The 26,345-nt window shown below is 52.6% G+C and overlaps 3 protein-coding genes across 4 annotated transcripts in view; 1 reads left to right on the top strand and 2 right to left on the bottom strand.

Annotated features, from left to right (window-relative positions):
- CCM2L (CCM2 like scaffolding protein) overlaps window positions 1-8,887 on the bottom strand; it is a gene marked incomplete at its 3' end in the record, with an annotated part of 68,330 nt that extends 59,443 nt beyond the window's left edge. Inside the window, exon 1 of the mRNA XM_021710001.1 lies at window positions 8,807-8,887. The remainder of the gene's footprint in view (window positions 1-8,806) is intronic.
- PDRG1 (p53 and DNA damage regulated 1) lies at window positions 8,703-16,126 on the top strand. 2 transcript variants are annotated; one of them, XM_008053124.2, is made up of 5 exons: window positions 8,703-8,857; window positions 10,298-10,373; window positions 11,317-11,391; window positions 13,522-13,602; window positions 14,511-16,126. In XM_008053124.2, exons 1-5 carry the CDS (start codon window positions 8,771-8,773, stop codon window positions 14,591-14,593), a joined length of 402 nt encoding a protein of 133 aa, XP_008051315.1. In that variant the 5' UTR covers window positions 8,703-8,770; the 3' UTR covers window positions 14,594-16,126. The 2 variants fall into 2 exon arrangements, with proteins under 2 accessions (XP_008051315.1, XP_021565679.1); XM_021710004.1 differs by having other exon boundaries at window positions 8,708-8,857; window positions 11,320-11,391.
- Window positions 16,127-17,399: 1,273 nt separating this feature from the next.
- Window positions 17,400-26,345, bottom strand: part of TTLL9 (tubulin tyrosine ligase like 9) — a gene marked incomplete at its 5' end in the record, with an annotated part of 50,325 nt that continues 41,379 nt past the window's right edge. Inside the window, 5 exons of the mRNA XM_008053128.1 lie at window positions 17,400-17,476; window positions 21,027-21,151; window positions 22,700-22,813; window positions 24,937-25,133; window positions 25,955-26,013. Coding sequence (XP_008051319.1) covers window positions 17,400-17,476; window positions 21,027-21,151; window positions 22,700-22,813; window positions 24,937-25,133; window positions 25,955-26,013 — 572 coding nt within the window. The remainder of the gene's footprint in view (window positions 17,477-21,026; window positions 21,152-22,699; window positions 22,814-24,936; window positions 25,134-25,954; window positions 26,014-26,345) is intronic.

Raw genomic sequence — 26,345 nt, 5'->3', positions numbered from 1 at the left:
CAAGGCGCAGGATTACTGGCTGAGCCACTGAGCCTGGCTTCTCCTGCCACTTTCTTCCTTCTCCTTGGGCTCTAACCACACTAGCCTCCTCCAGATTTCCTCCTGCCCCAGTGCCTTTGCACTTGCTGTTTCCTGTGGCTGAAGCTCTTTCTCTCTCCTGCTCCTGCCCATAGCCTCTTCATTTGCTTAGTTTCTTTCTATTCATCCTTAGAGCTCAGCTTAAATGTCACTTTCTCAAGAATGTCTCCTTCACCTCTTCTACACAATCTCATTGGACTCTGAGCTCTTCATCCAAGCCTCATCAGAATTATGAATGGTACGGGCATGGTGTCAAACTTGTCCACCTGGCTGGAAGCTTGTAAGGCTCAGGACTGGGCCTGTTGTTGGCCACTGGAATCTCAGGGCCTGGTACCATGTAGACATGCACTAACCAATGCCCCGAGGGAATGAGTAGATGCCAACACCCACTTTCCGAATGAGTAGAGCTGAGAGGGGGAAAATCTTGACTGTTCTACCATCTTTCCAGTGGAATGAGCTACTCCTGAAGGGCCCTGGTTGGTAAAGGGTTTGGGATGGGGCAAGGGGGGAGAAAGAGAGGAAGAAAGAGAGGGAGACTGAACCTTTAAGTCCCTTGATTATCCAGTCATGGACTCACTCAGTCATTTATAGACCTTTTCTGGGCTACCTCTGTGGGACTTGAGCTCCATGGGCTCCCAGGCGGTGAGAAAGCCCCAACCACGAAAGAAACTGGTTTGGTCCAAAACAGGAAAGTGACTGACACCAGAAGAAAGAGAGAACCAAAGTCCCTCTGGGATATCAGAGGGAGAGCTACCCTCCTGGGGGGCTGGAGTGGGGTGGGGCCTTTGGGGAGGAGGGTCCTTGAGGGAAGAGGAGGCACTCAGCAAGTGCAGAAGGCTGCAAATGGCATTCCAGGCCAAGGGCAATGCAGAGAGATGGGAAAGTCAGGGTTTTTGGGAACTAGGCTTTAAGAAGAGTGAGGAAGAGGAGGTGGAAGAGACTGAACTTCATAGCAAGTATGAGGAGGCATGTCCCTGAGGCATCATCGCAGCACTTTTATAATCTGCAAAAAAGGAACACAGCTCAAATGTCGGTCCAGCAGAGAATGGATGGTTCGGTAGACAGGATTCAGCCGCCACTCCGCAAACCCTAAAAAGGCACCATGCCCAAGGATGGCAGGCTTGGCATCTCCGGCAGAAGTGTGAGTGAGTCCAGCCACTCTAGAGAGGAACATGGTGGTATTTAGGAAAGAGAAGTGTGAGCAGGCCCTATGATGAGGCAAGGATCAGGAAGTCAGTGTACTGCTGTGTGCGTCGATGGAGACAGAAAGCAGCTCGGGTGTTTATAACCAAGGCAGTGGGCGAGTGAAATGAGCGGAAACAGTTCTGGTGTTCTTTGGGGCTGCAGGAGTAAGGAACCGGGTACTTACTGCACAAAGACAGATCTGAGAAATGTCGGGATAAGCCACAAAAAAGTCGTGAACAAGGAACATGACGCACAGCTTGACAATATTTATGCAGATTAAAAATACTTATCCAGTTTTATTTTTATTTTTTAGGGCCAGGGTCTGGTTCTGTCGCCCAGTCTGAGTGGTGGTTCGATCACAGCTCACTGCAGCCTCAAACCCCTACACTCAACGATACTCCTGCCTCAGCCTCCCAAGTAGCTGGGATTACAGACTGGCACCACCATGTCTGGCTAATTTTTAAATTTTTTTGTAGAGACATGGTCTCATTTTGTTTCCTAGAGCGGTCTTGAACGCTTGGACACAAGCGATCCTTCCACCTTGGCATCCCTCGGCTCTGTGATTACATACCCAGCTTATTGTCATCTACTAAAACTGAGTATACCCAACAATTCCACAGAAATGCACATATATGTGCACCCAAAGACATACACAGTGTTCATCCATTGTAGGTCAAGGCTCTGGAAATGGGGGCTTCTTACACTTCATATGCTTAATTCATTCAAAGTTGTATATCTAAATGTACCAAGATAGCTTGTTAAAAGTTGCAGATTTTTTTCCCTTGATTGTTGTAACTCTCCTTCCCCCGCTTTAAGTGTTGCGACTTTTCGTAAGCCCATGTTGTAAATTCCAGAATGTTATCTGAAGATGTCAGCATGACCAGGAGACCTTGAGTTACGTCAGTGGTCACATATCAAAAAATGTTCATGTGGTCAGGAGATCTTGAGTCATGCTGAAGCTGCACTTAGGCATCTTAATTTTAACCCAAGGTGGGCGAAGGGTTATGAGTTTTGGTTATGCATACTTGTACAGTACCGGAGTAAGTTAGTGTTGCTTTGAGTGGGCTTTTCATAATGATACCGACCATTTCCCTGTAACCTGGCTGCAGAATAAACTCCCTCTTCTCCTAGTTTCTTCCTTTCTTTTTTTGGACATACAACACAAACACTTTAACAGTTGCAGACCATCCCCAAATGTCAGCAGATGATCCCTGAGTGTTGACCCCAGCATCCAGGACCCAGCAGCCAAGCTCAGCACAGTCTCCAAGCCTCTCTGACTCCAATGGGGTAAGCAAGTTGCCCTCACCCACTGGGCCTTTCATGCTGTGGATGATGGGGCAGCTCGTGTCGCACATAAATTTCATGCACACCTGTGTGCACCATCCTTGTGAGCCAGTCCTGCCCAGCATTTCAGTGACTCTGGACAACTTGATGGGCTGTACACGGTTCATGTCCATGATGGTGGCACAGCAGCAGTCAGTCAGAGTCTCCCAATTTCTGCCTTCTGTCTTTGATTTACAGGGAGGGAAAGTAGCTGAAGTCGTTTATCCAGGAACGATACCTGACTGTTTATAAGGGCTCCAAACAGGAAACACCCCACCACGTACCCATTCACAGTGGTCAGTCAGATCGGTTTAGTTGTTGTCCTGCCATTGCATACCCAAGGGCATTGAGGGTAAACGATCTACAACCACACCCAACAAAACAGAGAAATTTCATGAACGAAAGTGGGTACAAGAAGACACAAAAGTTTCAAGGTTCAAGGATAGGTCGACAACCCTTGGGATGGTGGCCAGAAGGGCTTGGAGGGCACGGAGTGGGGGGGCAGCTACTGCTCTCTTCCTTGATCTGAGTGTTGGTTACGTAGGTGTGTTCAGGCTTTGAAAGTTTACAAAATGTACACTTGTGATCCGTGTTTGTTATACCTCAATAAGAATTAAAAAGAACACAAGCACGTAGAACAACACTAGGCACTTTGCAAGAAATTCCAAGTATTTGAGGCCACGTGTCACACACAGTGGAGAGGGTTTCAGTGAGATCACATGTGAGGGAGGGTGGGGGAAGGAAAAAACAGTGTAAACAAGAAAGGGTCCTTGCAGACGAAAGCAGGACCATGCACTAAGGATTGGGGGGTGGGATTAACTCAACCCTCTGTACTTTGGTGTGTGAAAAAGAAATACAAATTTTAATTTAGAGTGCTAGATGAACAAATGAACTCTACTGTTGTTTTTTTTTTGAGTTGGAGTCTCACTCTGTCACCCAGACTGGAGTGTAGTGGTCACTCCTGGCCACCGCAGCCTCGACCTGCTGGGCTCCGGTGATCCTTCCACCTCAGCCTTCCAAGTAGCCGGAACTACAGGCATGTGCTACCCACGCCTGGCTGATTTTTTGATTTATCATAGAGATGAGGTCTCGCTGCCCAGGCGGGTCTCAAACCCGCGGGCTCAGGCAATCCACTCACCTCAGCCTCCCAAAGGCGCGGGATCACAGGCTGAGCCACTGAGCCCGGCTATGAACTCCACTGTTAACACACTACAGAATATTTTGCAGATGCTAGAAAATACGGGAAATCTGAATACACCAACCCGAACTGCCCAAGAGCACTGCTGCAAAGCAGTGCACAACGCCTCCACTCGCCCTCCTGCCCTGCTACCTCACTACAGGCCTGTGGATTTCCTCTAGGTTCACAGCCATGCCTTTAATGCATGTCACAGTCCTGAAAAGACACTCCCAAACAGGGACACTAGAGGAGACTGAGGTGAGGGAGGGGATCAAAGGGAGCGTTAGTCTCCTCTGTAGTGTTTTCACTTTCTATAAGAAGAATCTGCACATGGAATTTAAAACGAGTGCATCTAACTTAACACTAATAGTAAAAACCAGCTCAAGGAGGCCTGGAATGTTCCGGGCTTGCAAGCTCTTTGGGGTCACTTAAGAGTTTTCAAGTCAAGCCATCTGTTGCCTGGTGAAAATGGATATGTGGGGAGTTGGGAGTCATGTCCTCACCTGGTGTTCCCATCTGGTTCCATGACCTAGAAGGATCCCATCCCCTTTCCTGACCTCAGTGTCCTCATCTGCCCAATGGGAATCAGATTTCTGTGTTACCCGGGGATGTGGGAGGAAGGAGAAAGGGCATCGCATGAATGTGAGGGATTATTCTGGAGTCAGGGGAGGAGAAGGATTGAGGCCTCACTTCCACCTGCCAAGCCCACAAGGGCGCAAAGGAAGTGGGGGAGGAGCTGGGACCACCCAGGCGAGCACAGAGTCCATCTGCAGGCCAGGCACACGTTGTCAGCAGCTGGAAGGCCGGGCCTGGATGGCTTACAGGCCAGAGCTGGTAGCAGCCACCCAGGCTGCTTGAAGAGTCAGAACACTGGGCCTCAGTGCAGCCACAGCCCTGTCACAACCCCAAGCCCCCATCATCACCCTCCCACCCCAACACACACACACACCACCCAGGCGACGGTGCACACTCGCCCCTCTCCGCCTAGCCTACCCAGAGTGGAGGGAGCTTTTGCAAGGTAGATCCAGTTGTATCAGTGCCTGCTCAAAACCCCCAGTGGCTTCTCCCCATCTGAGGCCTGGTCTCAGAGGGAATCCACCTTAGAATTCTGGCTCTCCCATACTTACCTGGCAGGGGAGATACCATGATCACGAAGGTGGTTTTCCCAGGACGAGGCTTATCCATTGCACTCCAGATGTGTTGACTTCTGCGATTTCCCCAAATGTGGGAAACTCGACTGCATAATTTGTGGTAGTGGGGGACTGTGTTCGCGCTCTCCCCCCCCCAAAAAAAAACAAAAACAGAAAAAAATTAAAAAATTATAAAAAGGAATTCTGGCTCTTCCCATAACTCACTTGAAAATGTCTAACGAGTGCCTCTTATGGGCTGGGCACTGTTTTGGACATTTGGGATGCAACAGGGAGCGAGTGAAGCAAGGGTTTCTGCCCTCAGAAGCCTCCTTTCCACAGAGGGAGATTAATAACTGAATGATACAACATGCTGGGAGGTAACAAATACTATGAAAAAAAGCAGAGCAGAGAAAGCCGTCTAGGGGGTACTGGGAGGGACGGGAGCTGTATTTTTAAATATAAGGTGATTAGGGTGGCCTCACTGAGAAGATGATATCTGAGGAAAGATTTGTAGGAGGCGAGGGAGGGAGCCATGTAGATGTCAGGGGAAAGAGCAGGCAGAGGGAGAAGTCAGTGCAAAGGCCCTGAGGTGGGGCCAGGCCTGGCTTGTTTGAGAACCAGCAAGGAGGTGGGAAATGACTTGGAAAGGCAGGACAGGTCATGCATGGCCCCATGAGTCTCAGTGAGGAGTCTGGCTTTGACTGGGTGAGATGGAAGCCTTGGGGAGTTTTAACCACAAGGGAGTGGGGGCAGGCACTGCAGGAAGGAGAGAAAGCCAGGCAGGGCTGTGCTCTCAGCCAGTGTGTGGATGGCGGCGTCAGCCTGGTCCCACAGGGGAATGCTGGCATGTAAGCAATACCTTGAGTCATCCACCCACACCCCAGGCAAGGAAGAAGGGTTTCCGTGCCCCTGAGACCACGGGGTGGAGGGAGGGCTACCCCCTCAAAGGCTTCGGTGGCCAAGGGCAGTCTCCCTAAGGAGAGATGCAGGTGCTCAGCATCAAATGGGATCCCTGGAAAGGGATTTTCGGGGATGTGTGGGGCATCGTTCCCTATTCACCATATCCCTTCTGGCCTGACTTGGGGTGGCCAAACATGGGGGCACACCCCAGTGTGACCAGGTAGAGGTTTTCTGGTTAGATAAGACTTAAGGACCACCCCACCCGGAGCTTGGGTCTCCTCTGCAATACCCAGACCATATGACCATCTAGCTGCCACTTATCTACCTCCCGTGACGGGGAACTAGTTACCTTTGAGTTGCTGTTTGTCTTTGGATACTTTGGACTCTAATAAGTCCCACTTCACATTGAATCTATGCAGTCATTCCACCAATGCAGTCATTTCATCGACGCTGACTGAGCATCTATTGTGTTCACCATTCTGGTGAACAAGACAGACAGGTTCCCACCTTGAGGAGCTCACAACTAGAGGGGGAGATGTGTAGAGAAAAAAAGGCAGGACAGAGAGTGCGGAGATGAAGGACCTCAGGAAGCTGGAGGCCCAGAGGGACGCCTGACCCTGGCAGGAGGTGACACCAAGCTGAGAAGTGAGGGAAGTTACCAGGAAATAAAGGCTTGGGAGACATTAACCCAGGTGATGGAGGAGTGTGTAAAAAGACCCTGAGAAGCCCCTCCTTGGCCCCCACCCCACTGTTGCCCCTTGGCCCCGGGGCCAGCCTCTCTTGCCTGGACAATTGCAGCAGCCTCCTCCCAGGTCTCTCACAGAGGGGCAAAAAAACTGGGCCATGCAGTCACTCTTTTCCTGGTACGTGTTCACTTGGTGAGCATTCTCCACTCAGCCTGTATCTGTAACAGAAGAAGCCACAGGCACATGCAGTGTCTGCCTGTGGCCTCGGGGGAGGGCCTCATGGATTTTGGGTGGGGCCCCGCCAGTGCCTTCCAGAGCCCTGTGTGCCTACCTTCTCTCCTTGATCATTCTGTTCTACATTCACTGGCTATTCCCCCAGATCTCCGCATGGCCCACCCCCTCACCTCTTCCACATCGCTAGAGTGCCACCTCCTCCAAGATGCCTCTCTGGATACCACATCTCAAATAGCTGCTCCATCATCCTCTCCCCACCTTGCCCTGTGGCACTTTATAGCACTTTTCACCATTCACTTATTTACATGTTGACTATCTCTCTCTCTAGACCAGGAGACTAGGGGTAAGGACCTTGTCTGATTTTGCTTATGGCAGAATCCCTGTCACAGGGCCAGGGAAGTCAATATACATCTGTGAGATGATAAACCAGGTGATCTCTAAGTCTTTCTGGGTTTGACCATCTCAAAGCCTTGGAGATGACTATGACTCCCCTCCCCCAATACTTCCAGTAGCTAAAGGGTTTCTCTAAGGGCCAGTCACTACCAAGAAGCTGCTAATGTGGGAGCCTCTGTCAGCCCCTCCCACCCACCTGATAGGGGTCAGGGGTCAACCTGCTCCAGCCCTCTCTGGGCCCCAAGGTGGAGCAGACCCAGTGCTGGAGTCCAGGCCTTGGGGATGCCTGGTGAGCCCCATTTCTCCTTTGGCAAATGTCCCCCATTCCTTCACAGGGCCTGTGTCTGCGTTTCTGAACCAGAAGGTGTTTACACAAAACATCCTGGGTTTGGCGACAAATTCACCCTCAGTGAGGAATCCTCAATGAATCTCCCTCCTTTCCCACACCAGGTGGCTGCAGGGAAGATTAGCTCTGCCTCCGGCAGCTGAAGGCAGCCAAAGGCGGGGCACAGAGCAGGTGCAGCTGGGCTTCAGGGGCCACAGTTTGGGGAGGGTTTTTCCAAGTCCAGAGGCAGCTGTGGTGTGGACACCAGAGCACTCCCAGACTCTCCTGGCTTGCTGTGTGCGGAGGCACTGCCCTTTCTCTGGCCTCAGTCTCAGTTCTGAAACGGTACAATAATAATCCCATCCATCAGGTTGGTTTGAAATTCAAGTAAGGCAAGGGCTTGATTACAGGACGTCAGAGGGGAGAATAAAGTGTTGAAATCAGGGAGGCAGGAGGTCAGAGTTCTATCAGCTCTGCGTTGACTTTTCAAAGTCCTCACTTCTCTCTCTGATCCTTGGTTTTTCCAGCTGTGCAAGGAGGGGTTTGGGTATGCTGGTCACTAGAAAACCCTCTGGTTCTGATGGCAGCCATGTTCCATCTGCCTGTCTCCTATGGGAAGTCCTCCTGTCTTGTGGACCACACCAGTTCGCTCTTCTGAGCTAGCATGTCATTGCTCATCGCCCATAGTTGTTCAGACCCTTCCCTGGGCCTAGGCCAACTACTCTGGACATTGGGCCCAACACAAGGGCTCAGCTGAGCAGAGGTCAAACTGAATTAAAAGTGATTCCTGTCTCCTTCCGGTCCTGTGGAGAGACCCTGAGGGGGATTTTTATTCACCTCCACTTTATAAACTTTACAAACTGGAAACTCACGGTGTCAGAGGTTAAAGATTAGCCACACTGCCACATGGGCCTTCTTGGTGTTCCTTAAACAGTGTAAGAATGATTTACACTTCTCTGGTCTCGATCACTGCCTGCGATAGTATATAACTATTTGTTTTGTCATTAACTGTCGGTGTTTTCCACTAGAATGAAGGTATTTGTTTTTATTCACGGCTGCATCCTCGACACCAAAAGTCTGCCTGGCACATAGCAGGTACTCAAGAAATATTTGAAGGGCGAGAGGAAGGGTAAGAGGTAGCATTCCGGCTGAGCACTCCGGGCCTGCAGAGGGCGCTCCAGCCCCGCCCCAGAGGTAGCCCCTCCCCTCGCGTCCGCGGGAGGGCGTGCGCCGGAGCCTGCGCGCGGCCTTCCTCCTTCGAACTGCGCAGGCGCACCGGAAGACCGTCAGAGCGGCGCGTGCGCGCAGGGGCCCGAGCGAGGGCGAAGCCGGCGGCGCCATGCTGTCCCCCGAAGCTGAGCAAGTGCTGCGGTACCTGGTCGAGGTGGAGGAGCTCGCCGAGGAGGTGCTGGCGGACAAGCGGCAGGTGGGAGGCCAGCGCCGGAGCGCGGGGTCGCGGCGGGTTGGCCCGGGCTGCGACGCGACAGTCGGAGCGCTCGTGACGTAACGGGTCAGAGGCCTGCCCAGCGCAGCGCGTCGCTCGGGCACGCGCCGGCGAAGCGAGCACCGGCTGCGCGCGGGGCGTCCCCTCCTTGCGTCCTCCCGGTCCCTCGGCGTGCCCCCCGGGTCCCGCCTGTCGCGCTCCGGCTCCGGCCCTGAGCACCTGTTAGGAAGTGTCGCTTCCGGGTCGCCTCCTTGGTCCAGGCGCCCCGGCCAGCCCCGCCCGTCCGCTCGCGAGCAGAGGGGCCGAGGGCCCGGCGAGTGGCGGGAGCGTGGGGGCGGGGCCCGCGTGGGGGTTGTGGGGAGCGTAGGTCACGTTGCGAGGTAAGTGCCGCGTCTTTGGGGGGGCTCGTGGGGGAGGGAGGTGAGGTAGTTGGCTTTGGATTTTCAGAGGACCCCGCTGGCCGCTGTGTGGAGTCCGCCATGCAGGAGGGCAAGGCCGGAGGCCGGCGGGCCGGGGCCTGGCCCTTGCCGTGGCCCGGAGGGGAGTGGGGTTGGGACGAGGTGGTGGAGAGGAGTGAATGGGTTAGCGCTACATGCTGGAGCCGGGTTCGGCGGGCTGTGATGCCGGTCCTACAAGGGCTGAGGGCGCCGGAGCCGTGACTCCTGGGCACCTGCAGGTGGAACGCGTGGGTGGCTGGTCGGGTGTTTGCTGAGGAGAGGAGAACTTGGAAGAGGCTGTCAAGTTAAATGCTGGCCCAAGGTACGCTGGATGAGAGTCACCGCAGTTAAAGTGTGTCAGGCCGACTGTGTGTCGGGTCCTGGGTTAACTCATTTCGTCGCTGGCCTAATTACTGATCCTGTGTTCATTTTTCAGAGGAGCACATAGAAAGGTGGGCAGCTCATGGCAGGCAGCAGGTTTCAGGCAGGGGTGTCCAGTCTGAGCCAGCACGCCCACGTGGCGCACTACACAGCCTCCTCACCTCCTTAGTGGCTGTTGTGTGTTATCGCCACCCCCTGTCCCCCTGCCCCTGCTGCTCATCTAATATTATTGGTTTTTAATAACACTAGGTCAGAATCCCCTGGAAAAGTTTGTCCGAAAATAGAGCTTCTTAGGCCTGGTGAATCACAGGGTAGGGGAGGGCTTTCCACTCCCCTGGTGGCTCTGATGGGCCCTACAGTTTGAATGGTTGGTACCCAGTCACCTGTTTTGTCAGCAAATGGTTTCCCAGAACCTCTCGGGGGAAGACACCTGCCCAGAGCATTGTCCTAAGGACCTGGAAACTGTGTGGGAGAAGAGATACATTCACACATGAGTCTGTTGTAGGACATTGGCATGATGTTTTGACTCTTCAGCCCCTTGTCTGTCAAGAGGTGACAGGTGAGGACAAGAGGTGGCTGAGTTCGCTGCTCCTGTGGTTTTCAGATTGTGGACCTGGACACAAAGAGGAATCAGAACCGAGAGGGCCTGAGGGCCTTGCAGAAGGATCCCAGCCTTTCTGGTAAGTGAGACTTCCTCACTTTAGCCTGGAGGCCTGTTGAGTAGAGGCCAAACAGGAGGCCATAGGTGTGTGACTCAGCCTTGTGGGAAAAGAAACAGCAGTGGAGATGGGGAGCGAGTGTAGTGTGTCTGATACAAACTGGCTCAGGATTTCAGCTGCTTCTTTCCACAATAGGCATTGGCTCCTGGCTCATGGACGAGGGTCAACACTGTAGACAAGCGACAGTTCCTGCCTTGTGCTCTACAGATGAGGAAAAAGCATAGTCAAAAAGTTTGAGAAGGCTAGAGACAGACTTGGCCTGGGGTGGTGTTGAGACTGTCTGGGAGGACGGAGCTCATTGGGTGGGGCCTTGTGACTCTAGCAGAGTAAGCAAGGGGGCAGAGACCAGGCCTCAGGAAGGCCTTGGGCCAAGAAATTTGCATCCTGTTGAACGTCTGGAGCGTGCAGGACCTTCCCATTGCTTCTCACAGGAGTGAAATCTCGAGTCCTACAGGATTCCACCTGACCCATTCCCCCATGGACCCTCCAGTGTTGTCTCCCCTCACTCATGGCTCTGCCCGCGCTGGCTTCCTTGCTGTTCTAACCCCAAGCACTACTGGTCTTTGCTGTTCCTGTTGACTCTGGCCCTCTCCAGTGCTATCTGCGGGGCTCACTTTCTCTGGGTCTCTGCCGAGATGTCACATTATCAGCATGGCCTTCTCTGTCTACCTAGTACAAGTGACACCTCCCTTCCCAACTCAGGCGTTCCCTATCCCTCTCAGCCTGCTTTGTTTTTCTCTTCAGCTCTTATCAGGGTCAAATCATCTATTTATTTGTTTATTTCTTCTACTATGACATGAACTTCATGAGGGCAGGAACTTTGTCTTATTGTAAAACAACGCCTGACAGATAGTAGGTGCTCAAAAAAGGATATTTGTGAAGGAATGACTATTTCCTGTTTTAGAAGATGTGATGGTTTGCTTCGGGAGCATGTTTATCAAGATGCCGCACTCTCAGACAAAGGAAATGATCGAGAAAGGTAAGCACTCCTGGGGATGAGTCAGGAATGTGGCTGCCTCTCCCAACAGCTGCAGTTGTAACCGAGAACCAAGAGTCAGGCTTTAGGCAGCTTGATGAGAGACCGCTGTGTTATAGGGGTTGGAACAGTGTGGGTTTTAATCCCAGCTCTGCCACTTTCGGTTGTTTCCTCAGCTCTAAAAGGGGGATGTATCTGCATGGCACAGTTGTTTTGAAGTTGAAATGAAACAGTATGGTGCCTAGTAGACTAGTGCCTGTCTATCAGTGAGGAGCAGGTTGGACTACAAGTAACAAAACCCAACAAATTGAGACTAAAGGAAATATGGCTCCGTTTTCTTTTTTTATTTTTTATTTTTGAGTTGGAGTCTTACTCTGTCACCCAGACTGGAGTGCAGTGGCACGCTCCCGGCCACCGCAACCTCGACCTGCTAGGCTCAGGCCATCCTTCCGCCTCAGCCTTCCTAGTAATCGGAACTACAGGTGTGTGCTACCACACCCGGCTAATTTTTCATTTATTATAGAGATGAGGTCTCACCAAGTTGCCCAGGTGGGTCTCGAACCTGTGGGCTCAGGCAATCCACTGACCTCAGCCTCCCAAAGTGCTGGGATTACAGGCTGAGCCACTGAGCCCGGCATGGCTCTGTTTTCCTCGTGTAAGAGGCTGTCCAGAGGTGTGCGGTCCAGGACGGGCACAACTGCCCAGCAGTGGTGCCTTATTATGTTCCCATGTGGTTGTATCATCATTGCAGGCTTCATGTCCTTATGCCAGGCTATGTAGAAGGCAGGAGGCCTTCTCCACATAGGGCCTTGCCTTCTGTCTGGAAATAAGGCCATTCTCCCAAAGACTTCCTGCCAGCATCTCACTGGCCAAAACTAAGTCACATAGCCACCCATAACTGCAAGGAAACCCCGGAGAGGGTTTTTGTTTGTTTGTTCTGCTTTTCACATCCCCTGCAGTAGAAACTGGGTTGAAAATGGAGGTTTAGGGAGAATGAACCGTTAGGTCTGCCACAGCCTGGACACTTAGTGTACTCAAACTTCCATAACCATGATCCTGGGAGTTCTTTGGAGAAGCAAATAAAAGCAGAAGAGTCAGGCTGCAAACGGATCCTTGGCTGGGAGAAAGGCAGGTTATACATTTTTTTCTTCCTTATCATTGAAAATGTATGGCCAGGAGAACCGGCAAGGTTGCCTCTGCCTCGTGAAACCATAATCCTAACAGAGGAAACTAGATCCAGCATGTAGGAAAAGTTTCTAGCTGTTCTGTCAAACATGGACTGCTCTTAGAGTTATAAAGTTAAAAGTTGTCATTGCGCTTGATGGTGGACTGGAGGCTACATGGGCCTAAGCTTTCAGAGGGGTCACTTGGCTGGGTCCAGGATCTGGTCCTCAGCTCACATGTGGTCTTGTCACTGCCAGGAGGGCTTTTGGGACATCTTCAGGCTTCTGAGGAGTCAGCATAGCTAAGCAAGCTCATGGATACTGGAGTTACTTGTTGACAATGAGAAATAGAATCACTGACTAGGCCACAGGACTTCTCCCCATCAGAAAGAAGCGAAGTGTGGGGGAAGACAGACCAGCCAGAATGTCACTTGTGAGCAAGTGGACCTTAGTCACCCCAGGACAGTCCGTGATGCTAGCATGCCCTTTTCTGTTTACAGTGGCTAATTGCACTTGAGTGTTAGGCTTGCCCATTGACTGTTTAGGTCACATGTTTCTATAGTCATGCTTTTCTAAAAACTCCTCCTCACCTTGGTGGACTTGGGTTTACAGAATTCCTCAACCATCTATTTTCCAGCTGTCTATGGTAGGCTGGGCCATTTTATTTCTGCATTTGAGTTTCCTCTGATTTCACCATGGAAGGGTGGCCAGAAGTCCTGATGTTGCCTTCCCCAGCTACTGACCACCTATTGCCTAATGCAAAAACAGCGTAATGCCGGAAAGGCAAGGGGCCTGGTGTATCCGGGGCTCTCTGTGGGTTGTCCTGAGCAGGCCATGTCGCTTCTAGCCCTTAGCACTTTCCCGTGGTCACTGATGTGTCTCCTTTTCCTTCTTGAATGCTACCTGGGAGAGGCTGGTGTCTTGTCTGTCTGTGGTATAATCTTGTCCTCTGTCCATCTCATTTTTTCAGACCAGGATCATCTGGATAAAGAAATAGAAACACTCCAGAAACAACTTAAAGTGAAAGTCAACCGCCTTTTTGAGGCCCAAGGTATTGGCTTTGTGGGGACCGAAAACCAGGAGAGGGGAGAACCATTAGCACAGACTTTGTTTTTTTTGTTTTTGGTTTTTTTTTGAGTTGGAGTCTTACTCCATTGCCCAGACTGGAGTGCACTGGCTGCTCCCGACCACCGCAGCCTCGACCTGCTGGGCTCTGGCGATTCTTCCGCCTCAGCCTTCCAAGTAGCTAGAACTATAGGTGCGCGCTACCATGCCCGGCTAATTTTTGACTTATTGTAGAGATGAGGGCTCGCCAAGTTGCCCAGGCGGGTCTCGAACTCGCGGGCTCAGGCAATCCACTCACCTCGGCCTCCCAAAGTGCAGGATCACAGGCTGAGCCTCTGAACCCGGCTTAGCACAGACTTTGAAGGGCAGGAGGGGAAGTCCCTCAGAGGTGGGCAGTGGCTTGGGCAGCATGTGAGTGGCACTGGCGGGGGTGGGCAGTGCTTTTTTGTAGCTGTCCAGAGATAAATGGACAGAGAGATGTATAGGTTCTCATTCCTGTCACAGCCTCTTTCCAAGTTCCAGATACTGCCTGGGTTATCTCGTATATCTCAGGGTATGGTATGGGGACCAGGATAGTTCTGACAGACAAAACTCAGAAGGCCTCAGTCAGGTGATCAGAATCAGAGCTGAAATTCTGGATAAGCCCAAGCACTCTAGGTTGGTCACCAATCTGGCAAAAATGTGGAGGTCTTTGGGCAGCAGAGTCATGACTTTGCAGGTTCTTGATGACCTGGGAGTGAGTGGTAATGCCTCATCCAGTGCATTGCCAGACGTCAAGGTTGAGTTTGGCAGCGTTAATGCAGCATCAGCCCCTTTCCTGGGCTTGGCTCCAGAGCCAGCAGGAGGCTGGACAGCAGGAGGCCCCATTGCTGATGGGTTGTCTTTCTCCTTTAGGCAAGCCGGAGCTGAAGGGCTTTAACTTGAACCCCCTCAACCAGGATGAGCTTAAAGCTCTCAAGGTCATCTTGGAAGGATGAGACTCAAGAACCAAGATGGGGGACCAGTTACCAGCATCCCCCTTGGGGTCTTGGAGGCCCAGGACCCTCTAACCTTGGAACCTGCAGGGACAGGAGCAGCCTTATGAGGGGACCAGCATCAGGAATGTGTCCAGGCTCCCGTGTGAAGCGTCTCTCTCTGTAGTGCTTAGCTGCTCTGTGACGGCAGAAGGGAATTGTCAGCCTGTCCGTGTTTGCTGGACCTGGCCAGGGCTCAGTGGACACAAGACTTGCTGACAGGGCCTGGCAGCCACTGGAGGACGTGGGAGGCAGTGCCCATGAGGGTGTGAGAATGACTGCGGCAGGCACTTCTCCACAGTGGCCCACTGTTCACAGGGGCCCTGGACGGGAGGTGGGGCAGAGCCGGAGAGTCGTTCCAGTCTTCCTCTGTGAAGGGGGAGAGGCCTCTTCAGGCAGCTGGAATGGAATTGGGGTCGAGAGGAGGTTCCTGGGTGCCTCCCGTGAAGAGCAGCATTTGGCCATGTGGTTCACTGCAGCCACCCCAGGGGCGGGCACACCTTCCCCCACTGCCTCCACTGTCGAGAGTGGTGCTGCTTATCAGCCCAGGGGCCCTGCAGCGTCCAGCACCAGGATGGGCGAGTGGGCCTTGCTGTGCCACACGTGTCAAGGATGCCCCCCACCCTCCTGAAAGGCCCGGCCAGCGCTGCGAGTCCCGTCTGCCTCCCACGGTCTGAGGGCCTAGTGTGAATGTGCCCCAAGGGCAGAACCGTCTTGTCCTCCCTGGGGGCTCAGTAAATTGCAGCTGGATGAATGAACAGTGGCACCTCATCTTTCCTCCTTTGGTCCTTCACCGAGGGCCCACCGCTCCTTGTAGAATACTGCCTGAGAAGGGAAGGTGGCTCTTGCCTTGAAATGCACCTGGGACTAAACAGGCAGTCAGCAACAGTAAGTGGCAGCATGACGAAGGCACACCTGGCCTGGGCCCTCGTCCCACCTGGCTCTGGCCAGTGGGTATATAGAAGCACCGGCTGGTATGGCCAATCCTAAGCTTTTTTAGGGAGAAGCCAGAAATGTGGATTGTTAAGTTGACTCTCCTGTGTTTTAAATGTTGCTTACTAGTTCAGAAGATGTTTAAAGATGTGAGTGTTGTCATACAGAACACTTCACGTGAGCCAGTTTGACCCAGACAGCAGGTTTACATCCTCTAGAGTTTTGTGGAAACGCTGTGTTTTCCCCATGAGAGCCCTAAGAAGAAGGGAGGTGGAACTGGAAGAAAACTGCACGTCCATCCACAGGGACTAAAGGGATCAGTAGCTCCAGACAGAATATCATACAACTGTCAACAAGAACGAGACCAAGCTCCAGGCCACATTATAGTGAGAGAGACAAGCGGCAGGACACGCGACTTGCAAGCTACCTGTCAGCTGCAGGGAGCACAGGGTGGGAGGAATGGACATCTCACCATATACCCTTGGGTAACAGTTTTGAATTTGAAACTACTGGAATGTGTTTATTATTTTAAAATGTAAATAAAGTCAAGAGTTGCAGAATCCATTTGGGCAGGTGTTCTCCAGTATGACCACGAGCCACGATTCCAACCTGGGAACAGTGCCTTTTCCTGCCAGGCAGGGTGGGTGCTCCACCAGAGACAGCCAGTCCGGTTCTTCCTGGAAATATGGACCCTGGAGCTCAGGCCTGGGCTGTCCCCCCTTGCCCTGAGTCACAGGGACGGAGGAAAGTCCTCATGCTGTGGAGGCAGAAGGCCCAGAGTTTCCAGCCTTCCTAAGTCTGCTGGGTCTCTTGGATGTGCTGGTATTTTGCTTCCAAAACTCTCCCCTTGGACCTAACCTAGGCAGTCACATTCTACCATTTGTTGTCAGAAGACTGCCCTGAAGCGGGGAGGGTGGTGGACGGAGTAGGTCTCCCATGAAGCAGCTGGCCCCAGCCCGCTCTTGTTGCAACACTTCCTAGACCAAGAGGAGGCTTGGGGTGCAGGAATGTGAAAAGTGCTATTTTACTTGTACCTGACTCCCCAAGCCATCTTGCCTGTGAGCCCAAGGTTTTCTGGTTTGTAAAGCTCACCTCCCAGCCTCAAACAGGAAGGCCCAGAGAGGCACTGCAGTCACCCATGCCTTACATAAACGTACCTTTGCAGAGACCCTTATGATGCTCTGCCTTTCTGTTTCTTACCTGGTGTCCATCGGAGAAATTGGGATGCTCTGGTCTACTCGTTTTCAGATGGGGTGAGGGAGCCCCATGGGTTCCCCTGACATGCAAGGTTGGGATTGCAAGGAAGAGTGGGTGCATTTAGGACTCAGCATCTCCCCAGGCAGCACACTAATAACTGCTTGCTCTGCAAGTGCAGCTTAGACAGGTTCCTCTTGAACTCTTCTCCCGAAGGATCCTCTCAGCACTGATCTGAGAGACATCCAAGTGTCAAGGCCAGGAGGATGTGACTACAGCCAGCCGCATCCCAAGCCAGGCCCAGTGCCCAATGACTGAGTAAGGCTGTGCTCATTTATTAGAATTGCTCTCTGGGGTAGCAGGACTTGCTGCATTTGTCCTCTTTGGGCCCAACTGCCAAGCAAGTCTATCAAGGTTAAAGTCCATCCAGCCCTGGGGATTGGCTGTCTCAGTGCAGAGCTGTTAGGGGAGGGTGGGGTACCCAGAGGCCCAGTCCAAGTAGCAAGCAGGGGCTGCTGAGCCAGCAATGCTGCTGCCAGGCTGAGAAGGGAGGTGAGGCTGTGAGGTGCTGTGGTGCTGGAATCCGAGTTGGGGGAGGCCCGGAGGTCCCCAGGGGGCCTGGCCATCTTCCAGCAGTTGGGGATCAGCTGGAGGCTTTCTTCTGGACTTGCAGGGAACAGAACAGCTGCCTCAACTGTTCCTTCCGATTGTTGATGCAGCCTGGAAGGGAAGTGGGGTGTTGGCGGGGATGACCTGCCCTTGGGGAGCTGGGGGACCTGGTGGGAGGAGGAGGGGACCACAGGAAGCGTACAGCCATGTGGGGCCTATTGCTTGCTCCTGGCTCCATTCCTGGACCGCGTGGCCCTTGAGCAGGTCCTCTACCTTTTCAGCATCCAGTTTTCATCGAGATCAGGATACAACCACTTGCCTTAAGAAGTGAACATAAGGGTCATCCACAGAAGAAATGTGGATTGGGGCTTAGCTCACACCAGGGGCTACCTTGGGGGCTGAACATGAAGGACTTTGGGGAGCCCTCTCAGGAACAACCTGTGGAAGGGCAAACAGTCTCCGAGGGTAAGCCGTTCGCACCAGGCTGCATGGTGCAGGGGCCACCCTCGTGACCACTGGCCCACTCTGCCTTTCCTCCTGGTTTTGCTCAGTGCACAGTGCCTGGGACCTAACAGGCACCCGGTAATGTCAGCTTTCTTCTCCTACCCAGCCTACGTGCCAGGCACAGTGAGTTTTCCCCACAAGTGGCCCTGGGATCACAGAAATGTGTCCCAGGCAGTCCATCTGAGAGGCACCATGAGCAGCCCAGACACCCCTCTCCCAGCACGTTTATGGGGCACGTTTGCTCCCAAAGCTGATCCTTGAGGTCACTCCATGACCATTTTATCTTGTGCCAGACACACTGACAGCAATGCCACCTGTGTGGCCACAGTGCTGACCTGGCATTGACTGCCATCTTTCTTTTTTGTCTTTTTTTTTTTAGTTGGAGTCTCACTCTGTCACCCAGGCTGGAGTGCAGAGCCCAGTAGGTCACGGCTGCCCCAGCATTGACCTACTGGGCTCTGGCGATCCATCCGCCTCAGCCTTCCGAGTAGCTGGAACTAAAGATGCACGCTACCACGCCCAGGTAATTTTTTTGATTTATTGTAGAGATGAGGTCTCGCCAAGTTGCCTGGGCTGGTCTTGAACCTGCGGGCTCAGGCAATCCACTCGTCTTGGCCTCCCAAAGTGCTGGGATTACAGGCTGAGCCGCCGAGCTTGGCCATCTGCCATCTTTCATAGCACTCCAAACTCTCCTGCTTCTAATGCACTCACTAGCCCTCAGGGCTTCACGGAGCCCAGAAGCCACCGTGCATCTTAGGGGCTTCCAAAGTGAGTTCCTGGAGCCCTGGCTTAACTGCATTGAACCATCCATCACCCCAAGTCTTCGTGTGCAATGCAGACCTCCACTTGACGTTCTAGACTCATCTCTGCGCTACCTGCCGGCCTTGTTCTCTGGGTGTCTTTGGGCACTTCCCTAACTCATCAGTACCCTTCCTATCCCAGCCAGCTCCTCCTGTGTTTACCACCATCCACCCAAATATTCGACTGGAGACTTGGAAATAATCCTAGTGATGCAGTGGCCCTCAACCTGGACTGCATATTCGAGTCACCTGGAAGCTTTTAAAAATGCTGTGCCCAGACCAGCCATATCCTTGTCTCTGGCAGACATCAGTGTTGTGTAAAGCTCCCTGTGATCCCAATATGCAGCCACGCTGGGGAACCATCGTGTTCCGTCTCTGCTGCTCAAGTAAGGGTCTAGGAGCCAGCAGCACTGCTCTCCGAGGTGGTGGTTGGCAAAGCGGGCTACTGCAGTCCCGTTCCTGTGTGTCTGTGTCTCTGCAAGGCTGACTCCTTGTCGAGAGGTGGGATCCATATCTACCTGGGGACAGGGCTGGACCAGCCCACTGCTTTGACCGATTGTAGCAGAGTGCCGTTTTGGGACTTCTGAGTCTTGGCCTCGAGGCTTTGCAAAAATTTCAACATTCGAAGGTAGTAGTACACATTTCAATTTAGTTACATTACTTATAAAAAATAGGGGAAGAAAGAGGCTTTGCAGTGTCTTCTCTTGACTTCTTGGAACCCTGATTCTACCATGTGACTAAGCCAGGGCTGGGCTCTGGAGCACAGGTGGCCCCTGAAAAGGCCCCGCTGACAGCCCGTTTATACTCCTAAGCGTGTGAACGGAGCCATCCCAGGCTGTGATATCTGGATGCCTGCAACCCTGTGAACAACCCCAGGAGGGACTTGAAGAGTCATGAGAAAATAAAAGAATTGTTTTAAGCCGCTAGGTTTTAGGAGAGGGAGTTACACAGCAGTAGTTAGCCAATAGAGCATCACCCAGGAACTTGTTAGAAATGCAGCTGTAGGCCCACCCTGACCTGCTGAATTATCATCTGTATTTTCACAAGATTTCTAGGTGATTGTCTGCACATTAAATTAAGCTTGAAAAGTGTTATATAGTCATCCAAAGCCTTATGCGTTTGGAAAACTGTAAACAACCCATAGAAAAATAGATGGAGAATATGGACCGTTGACAAAAGAAGAAATGCAAATTTTAAAACACTGAAACCTCACCAGAAACCAATGGAATGTACATAAAACATAGTGAGTCAGTACTTTTCACCTCACAAGTCTGCACAGATTTTTTTTAAATTCAGAACTGGCATTTGAATAATCTTTCTGGAAAGCAGTTGGTTGTAATAAGTCCATCCCAGTAATTCTACTTCTAGGAATCTGCCCTAAGGAAAAAGCCAGAATTTCAGTTGAGCTTTGCTGTGAGAGGATGTTCATCCTGGTATTATTTATAAAAGTAAAAAATTGGAATTATGCCAAGTGTCCAATTATAAAAAACTGGTTTAGTAAACATTGGCATATATACAAGCTGAATCACTTTGCAGCCATATGATAATTTTGTTTTTAACTCTGCCAAGGGGCAGAACAGCCTAGCGGTCGAGTGTTTAGGTTTCAGAGTCAGGCAGACTGGAGTTCAAGTTCTGGCTCACCACCTGTAGCCGAGACCTTTGGCAAGTTACGGCATCTGGGACCATTTCCTCATCTGTAAAATGGCAGTAGGTACTGCCTAACCATCAAATGAGATGGCGTGTGTAAAATATTTTGTCCAGATCTGACCAAAGAGCTTCCAAAAGGAAGACTCTTACTAATATTCCTGAGTGGAAAATGCCACGTGGAACAGTGGAACTCAAAACTCCATCCCAATGCCAAGTTTGTAGCAGAAGAAGTATGCATATATGCATTTTTTAAGAACTGGAAGGAAGTGCACCAGATTGTTAAAGACGGTTATGTCTGGTTGTTTTTTTTTTATTTCCTTCTTTAGTTTTCAAATATTCTACAGTGAGTATGAATACTTTTTACAATCAGGGAAATTTTTCACTTGTTAGAAACCACGTTTAAAGTCAAACCCTGGAGTCCTTGATTTCACTTAAGAATGTATTTTTCATTTGTTTTCTATCTAAGCCTTTTGAAATCCACCTCCTGACAGATTAAGAATAGTATCTCTCACTATGTGCCAGGTAGTGTTCTAGGTATATATTGAGAGAGAAACTATTTAATTTCTATTTTACAGATGAGGAACAGAAATGTTAAGTCTCTTGCCCAAGGTCACACAGCTTATAAGTTGCAGATTGAATTCAGAGAGTCTGGCCACTGTGCCAAGCCGCCTCTTAGACTCCTGCACTTCCCATGACCCACCCCTACATACCAAGGTGTGTGTTGGTCACAGAATTTCCTGTCCCTGACGTGTCAGGAGCCCCGTCCTCTCTGCTGACAGGGCCATCATTCCACATGAGGTCAAAGCCCCCAACTCGCTTCTCTCTTCCTGTGAGCCTGGACAGGCAGGAGACACACAGGGTCAGTGAAGGTGTGCCTGGGGCCCAAGACCCAAGCAGGGCCGCTGACCCCTCGCCCAGCCCCACCGATGTCCACCCTATCAGAACTTCCTCTCTTGTCCAACCACTGGTTGCTTCCTCGGGGCCCACACACGTCTGAGAGTGGTTCCCTGTTTTGTCCTCCAAGGCACCTACACTTGCCCTTGGTAACGTGCACCTAGTTGTGACTTCTAGTTTAAAGCCTCCTTTCCTCCCCAGATCATAAACTCAACGAAGGCAGGGACTCCGTCTGTCATGTTCTTTACTGAGTCCCTAGTGTGTGGCACAGGGCCTGGCATAGGGTAGGGCTCGAAGGTTTGTTGAATGAAAAAGTGATGGTAGGAATTGTGGACACCTGAGGTTTCTGCCTGCTCAGCATCCGCTTTACCGTTCAGTCCAAGGACGTTTCGGTTTCTCCTTTGGGAACCACTCCTTCCCTCCCCACGTGGCTCAGGTGATGATGACCCCACTCCCTGGAAGGTGGCACAAGACCTATGCCTAGTTGATCAGAGTGGTTCAGGAATGGGCAGGTATCCCGGTTCCCAGCAATGAGAATCAGCCCCCAAACTCATGCTGGAATAATTGGGGAAGAGCTAATGCAGAGGAGAGAGAGAGGGAGGGAGAGAGAGAGGAAGGGAGAGAGGGAGGGAGGGAGAGAGAGAGAAAACAAACCAACCAGCATGGACTGAGAGCCTGAATTCACCCATTCTTGAAACCAGTCCTGGATTTTTTTCTTTTCTTTTTTTTGGAGTTGGAGTCTCACTCTCACCCAGACTGGAGTGCAGTGGCCGCTCCCAGCCTCTGCAGCCTCGCCCTGCAGGGCTCCAGCAATCCTTCCGCCTCAGCCTTCCGAGTAACTGGAACTACAGGCGCGTGCTACCACGCCCGGCTAATTTTTTTTTTTTAATTTATTGTAGAGATGAGGTCTCGCCAAGTTGCCCAGACGGGTCTCGAACCCGCGGGCTCAGGCAATCCACTCACCTCAGCCTCCCAAAGCACTTGGATTACAGGCTGAGCCACCGAGCCCAGCTCTGGATTTTTTTCATTATATCCACATTGTTATAACAAATATCCTCTTACTGAACACCTCCTAACCCAGGCCCTATATAGTAGATATCTTGGCACATGAGTCTAACAGCTCTGAGAGGTAGACGTGATGTTTTCCATTTTATAGATGAGGAAACAGGCTCAGAGAGGGCCAGTGACCAGTCTAGGGTCTCACACGAAGTGCTAAGGAAACCTTGCAAGACTGAGTCTCAGAAAGCAGGGGGTGGCTCTGCTCTGCCCCAAGTGCTTGGCCAGAATGTCCGTGTGAACATTCCAGTGTCTCCATCTGTCAAATGGTGGGGCGGCCAGAGGCATCTCGAGGACCACCGAGTCCCCAGGCTCTAATTGCTCCCTCTTCCTTGGCATGTAGAGGGGTGCATGATGGCAGCTGCCCCCCTCCACACCCATTCCCCCATGGCCCCCTCCCCTCCCCTCCACATCTACGATATGCCCCCCTCACCTCCCTTCCATGTCCACGACGTGCAGGGTGTCTTCCAGGAGGCAGGTCTTGAGCTCGTAGTCCTCCTGGCTGCTGGCTGTCAGCGACGGAGACGCGTTGACCTCCAGGAGCCACCTGGGAAGGGAGGGCAGTGGGAGCCGAAGGGTGACCTGGGATTTCCCTGGGAGGCTGAACAGGTCCCTTGGGCCCAACCTCAATTCAGTTGAATCTGCTCTCTCCACCTCTACACGTGGAAGAAAGGTCACTTACATGCGGGTAGCTGGTGTGAGGATGACCGTGGTGCTCTGTGGCATTATTATTTTTCCTTCTTCCGACAGAAATGTGAATGCAAGAAAAACGTCCCTTTTCCAGTGAAAATGTACCTGCAGATGACAACCCATCCGCTGGGCAGTAGGGAGGGGTGGAGACTGGAACAAGCTGTAAAGGGCCTTCAGTGTCTACAGTGGTGGTTTGGCAGTGCCAGGAGGGTGTTGCCCCTGTGGCAAAGTGAGGCCAGAGCTGTGAGACTGTCGGATTTTTCATTAGCCGGGCACACTGGCCAGTTTTTTAAATTTTTTGAAGAGGCGGAGTCTCACTACATTGCTCGAGCTGGCAAATGACACTTTTTAATGTAAACATCATCCAAATTGTAGAGCTTTTCAATAAGTTAGACTTGAAAACATCCTGAAGGCCAAACTCCAAGTATCTATGGGCCAAAAGCAGCCCAGCGACCCCAGCTGCAGCCTCTTGTTCTCACCGACCGACCGGAAGCTGGGCCCAGAGGGAGGGGCTCACCAAGCAGTCATGGGAGGCCAGGCCTCCCTCCGCACTGCAGGCTGCCTCCCCCGTGGCCGGCTCCCCATCCTTGTCCACTCTAATACCCGCAGCCACATCCTGCTAGAGGTAGAGGAGAGAGCCGGGTGCCAGGCTGCCGTTTCCCTTGAAGCAGGGCCTGACGGGGGTCTTGCTCCCGGGCTCCACCCCCGACTCAGGAGTCCCTCAACTCTTCTACAGTAACCCCACTGGGGGGTTGGCTTCTGGGGCCAGCAGGGCTGGTGAAGAGCAGCTCAGCCCAGGACGTGGCCCCTGGGCCTGGCTCTCTTTGGTTGGCTACACAACCTGGCACTCCCTGAAGGCCCCTCAGGCTTCCATGTCCTGCTGTGTGTGTCATGTGCGGCCATCACTCTGGCCCCTCCAGGCCATGCTCATTCTGCTCGGCCTCCTCCACGGGCACCGTGGGAGCGCTCCAAATGCCCAGCAGGGATCACAGCATGCCCTGACACGGCACTGGCGTCCTCAAAGTGCCAAAACTTATGGAGGAGAAGTCTCAAGCCTGGCACTGTGGGAGGGCCCTGACTCCGCCTGCAGATGACCAGAAAAGGCCTCCCAGTGCCAGGCGTGCTGCTGTACCCCACTTACTCATCCTATAAGGCAGTAGCCCCCCACCTTTTTGACGTCAGGGACTGGTTTCACAGAAGACAATTTCTCCAGGGATGGGGGAGTAGGATCATCAGGCGTTAGATTCTCACAAGGAGCGTGCAACCTGGCGCAGTTCACAGTAGGATCTGTGCACCTGTGAGCATCTGATCTGGCAGAAGGCGGGGCTCTGCTCTCCTGCCACTCACCTCCTGCTGTGCGGCCAGGTTCCTAACAGGCCACAAACCCGTACGGGTCTGCAGGCTGGGGGTTGGGGACCCCTGCTTAAAGGCATATGCACCCTTTAAGGTGTTGGCACAGTGACCGACCCCCTTTTACCGATGGGCAACCTATCATCTAATCTATCTATCTATCTATCTATCTATCTATCTGTCTGTCTGTCTGTCTGTCTGTCTATCTATCTATCTATCTATCTATCTAAAATAACCTAAAAGGCCGGGTTCAACTGGTTCAATACAGAATTCTCATACTTCTCAGCCTTCAGGGGCACAAGAGAGAACCCAGCTCACACCTGCTCCTGTCTCTTCCCTCCCGGTGCCACCTCACCCAGTGGGGCCTTGTACATACACATCCCTGAAAACAGCCACCTTTGGTCGCTCCTGGGCCTGGGGCTGCACCGATTAGGTTATTTTAGATAGATTTTAGATAGACAGGTAGATGGGTCGATTAGATGATAGACGGATGATAGATAGATGAGGCACAGAAAAAGGTGCACACCCAAGGCTAGACACTGGGAAGTAGCAGAGCTGGACGCCAGCCTGGGCAGTCTGGGTGCAGATGTGCAGTGCACGCCCCCAGCCCTCGGGCCACTGCCCACTTACGGCTTGAGGTCCTCATCGATGAGGATGTCGTAGCCGTACAGTTCGAAGCAGTGCTTGTCGCTGATGATCACCTTGTGCACGCTCTGCAGGCTTCTCACGAAGATGTTATCCATGTCGCGGAAGAGTGCCTCCACTGCCTCGGGCCCGTGCCTGGACGCCAGGTACTGCCGGAAGCGCTGTAGCATCCACTTGCAGCCCTGGCCGGGGCAGCGGGTGGGAGAAGGGCCTCGGTTAGTGGGAGAGGGGCCCGCCAGGACCCTGAACCGCTGTCCTTGGCATGGCCCTTAGGCCTGGGTGAGGGCGCTCTGCCCTGAGGCCTGTGGTGAGGAGACCCCAGTGTGCCCTCCTTGTGGGGCAAAAATTCTGCACATCTCAGAGGACTGGCTGGGCGGGGCCCCAGAGGCACCTGCCCATGTGACCTGCCTCCCTGAGGACAGACCGCACTGGCCACGGTGCATCCCCAGGCCCAGGAGGGACCAAAGGCGGCTGTTTCCAGGGCTGTTTCCAGGGCTGTTTCCAGGGGTTTCCAGTGTGCACAAGGCCCCACTGGGTGGGGTGGCACCGGGAGGGAAGGGACAGGAGCAGGTGTGAGCTAGGCCCTCTCTTGTGCCCCGAAGGCTGAGAAGTATGAGAATTCTGTATTGAACCAATTGAACCCGGCCTTGCAGGTTATTTTAGATAGATAGATAGATCGATCGATTGATTAGATGATAGATATATGCTGGATAAAATAGATGGATAATCTGTATGACAAATTAATTGATTGTTGGATAGAGGATACCTGCCAGGGTGGGAGGACAGGACATGTTCTGTCGAAGGGCATGCTATTTGATGTCTAACCTTGAATACTAGACATACCTCTTGAGCCTCCATGTGGAGTCTTGCCCTGGGCCCCACGAGTGGGAGGGGCAAGCCTGCCCTCCTAGGTGAACCTTTCCTGGCTCCCTACCACACCCCCCTCCCCACCACGCAGGTCCCAGATGGCTGCAGCGTGGAGCTCGGAGCCCAGCCTCCTCACCTTCTTGGGGTGGTAGTCAGGAGATGTCTTCTGCACAGCGACATTGGTAAGGTGGACATCTGGCAGAGGTTGGTGGTCAAGGGTCAAGGTGGACAAGAAGCCTTGGCCTGTGCAGCCCCAGGAACTGAACTGAAAGCCGTCTGGGAATTGCTGGGGAAGGCTACAGAACAGCCCAGAGGCCACACGTGAGGGCCCTGGGGTCAGGTGGACCCGATGCAAATCCTGCCTGCATCTTTACCGGCTGTGGCCCCCGAGCAGGCGCCCCACCTGCCTGAGCCTGTCTCCCCACCTGTCAAATGGGGACATGGGGCCGGGCTCGGTGGCTCAGCCGGTAATCCCGCGCCTTGGGAGGCCGAGGTGAGTGGATTGCCTGAGCCTGCAGGTTTGAGAC

Source organism: Carlito syrichta, unplaced genomic scaffold (assembly GCF_000164805.1).
Source record: "Carlito syrichta isolate Samal-C Ts95f unplaced genomic scaffold, Tarsius_syrichta-2.0.1 Scaffold287895, whole genome shotgun sequence".
Lineage (NCBI taxonomy): Eukaryota > Metazoa > Chordata > Mammalia > Primates > Tarsiidae > Carlito > Carlito syrichta.
Note: the sequence above shows the minus strand (reverse complement) of the source record. Positions and strands in the feature narration are given on the sequence as shown.

Coding starts and splice junctions, on each gene's coding strand:
- PDRG1 (XM_008053124.2), top strand. CDS start 8,771: ATGCTGTCCCCCGAAGCTGAGCAAGTGCTGCGGTACCTGGTCGAGGTG. Junction 11,392..13,521: donor AAAGGAAATGATCGAGAAAG/GTAAGCACTCCT, acceptor TCATTTTTTCAG/ACCAGGATCATCTGGATAAA. Junction 13,603..14,510: donor CCGCCTTTTTGAGGCCCAAG/GTATTGGCTTTG, acceptor TTTCTCCTTTAG/GCAAGCCGGAGCTGAAGGGC.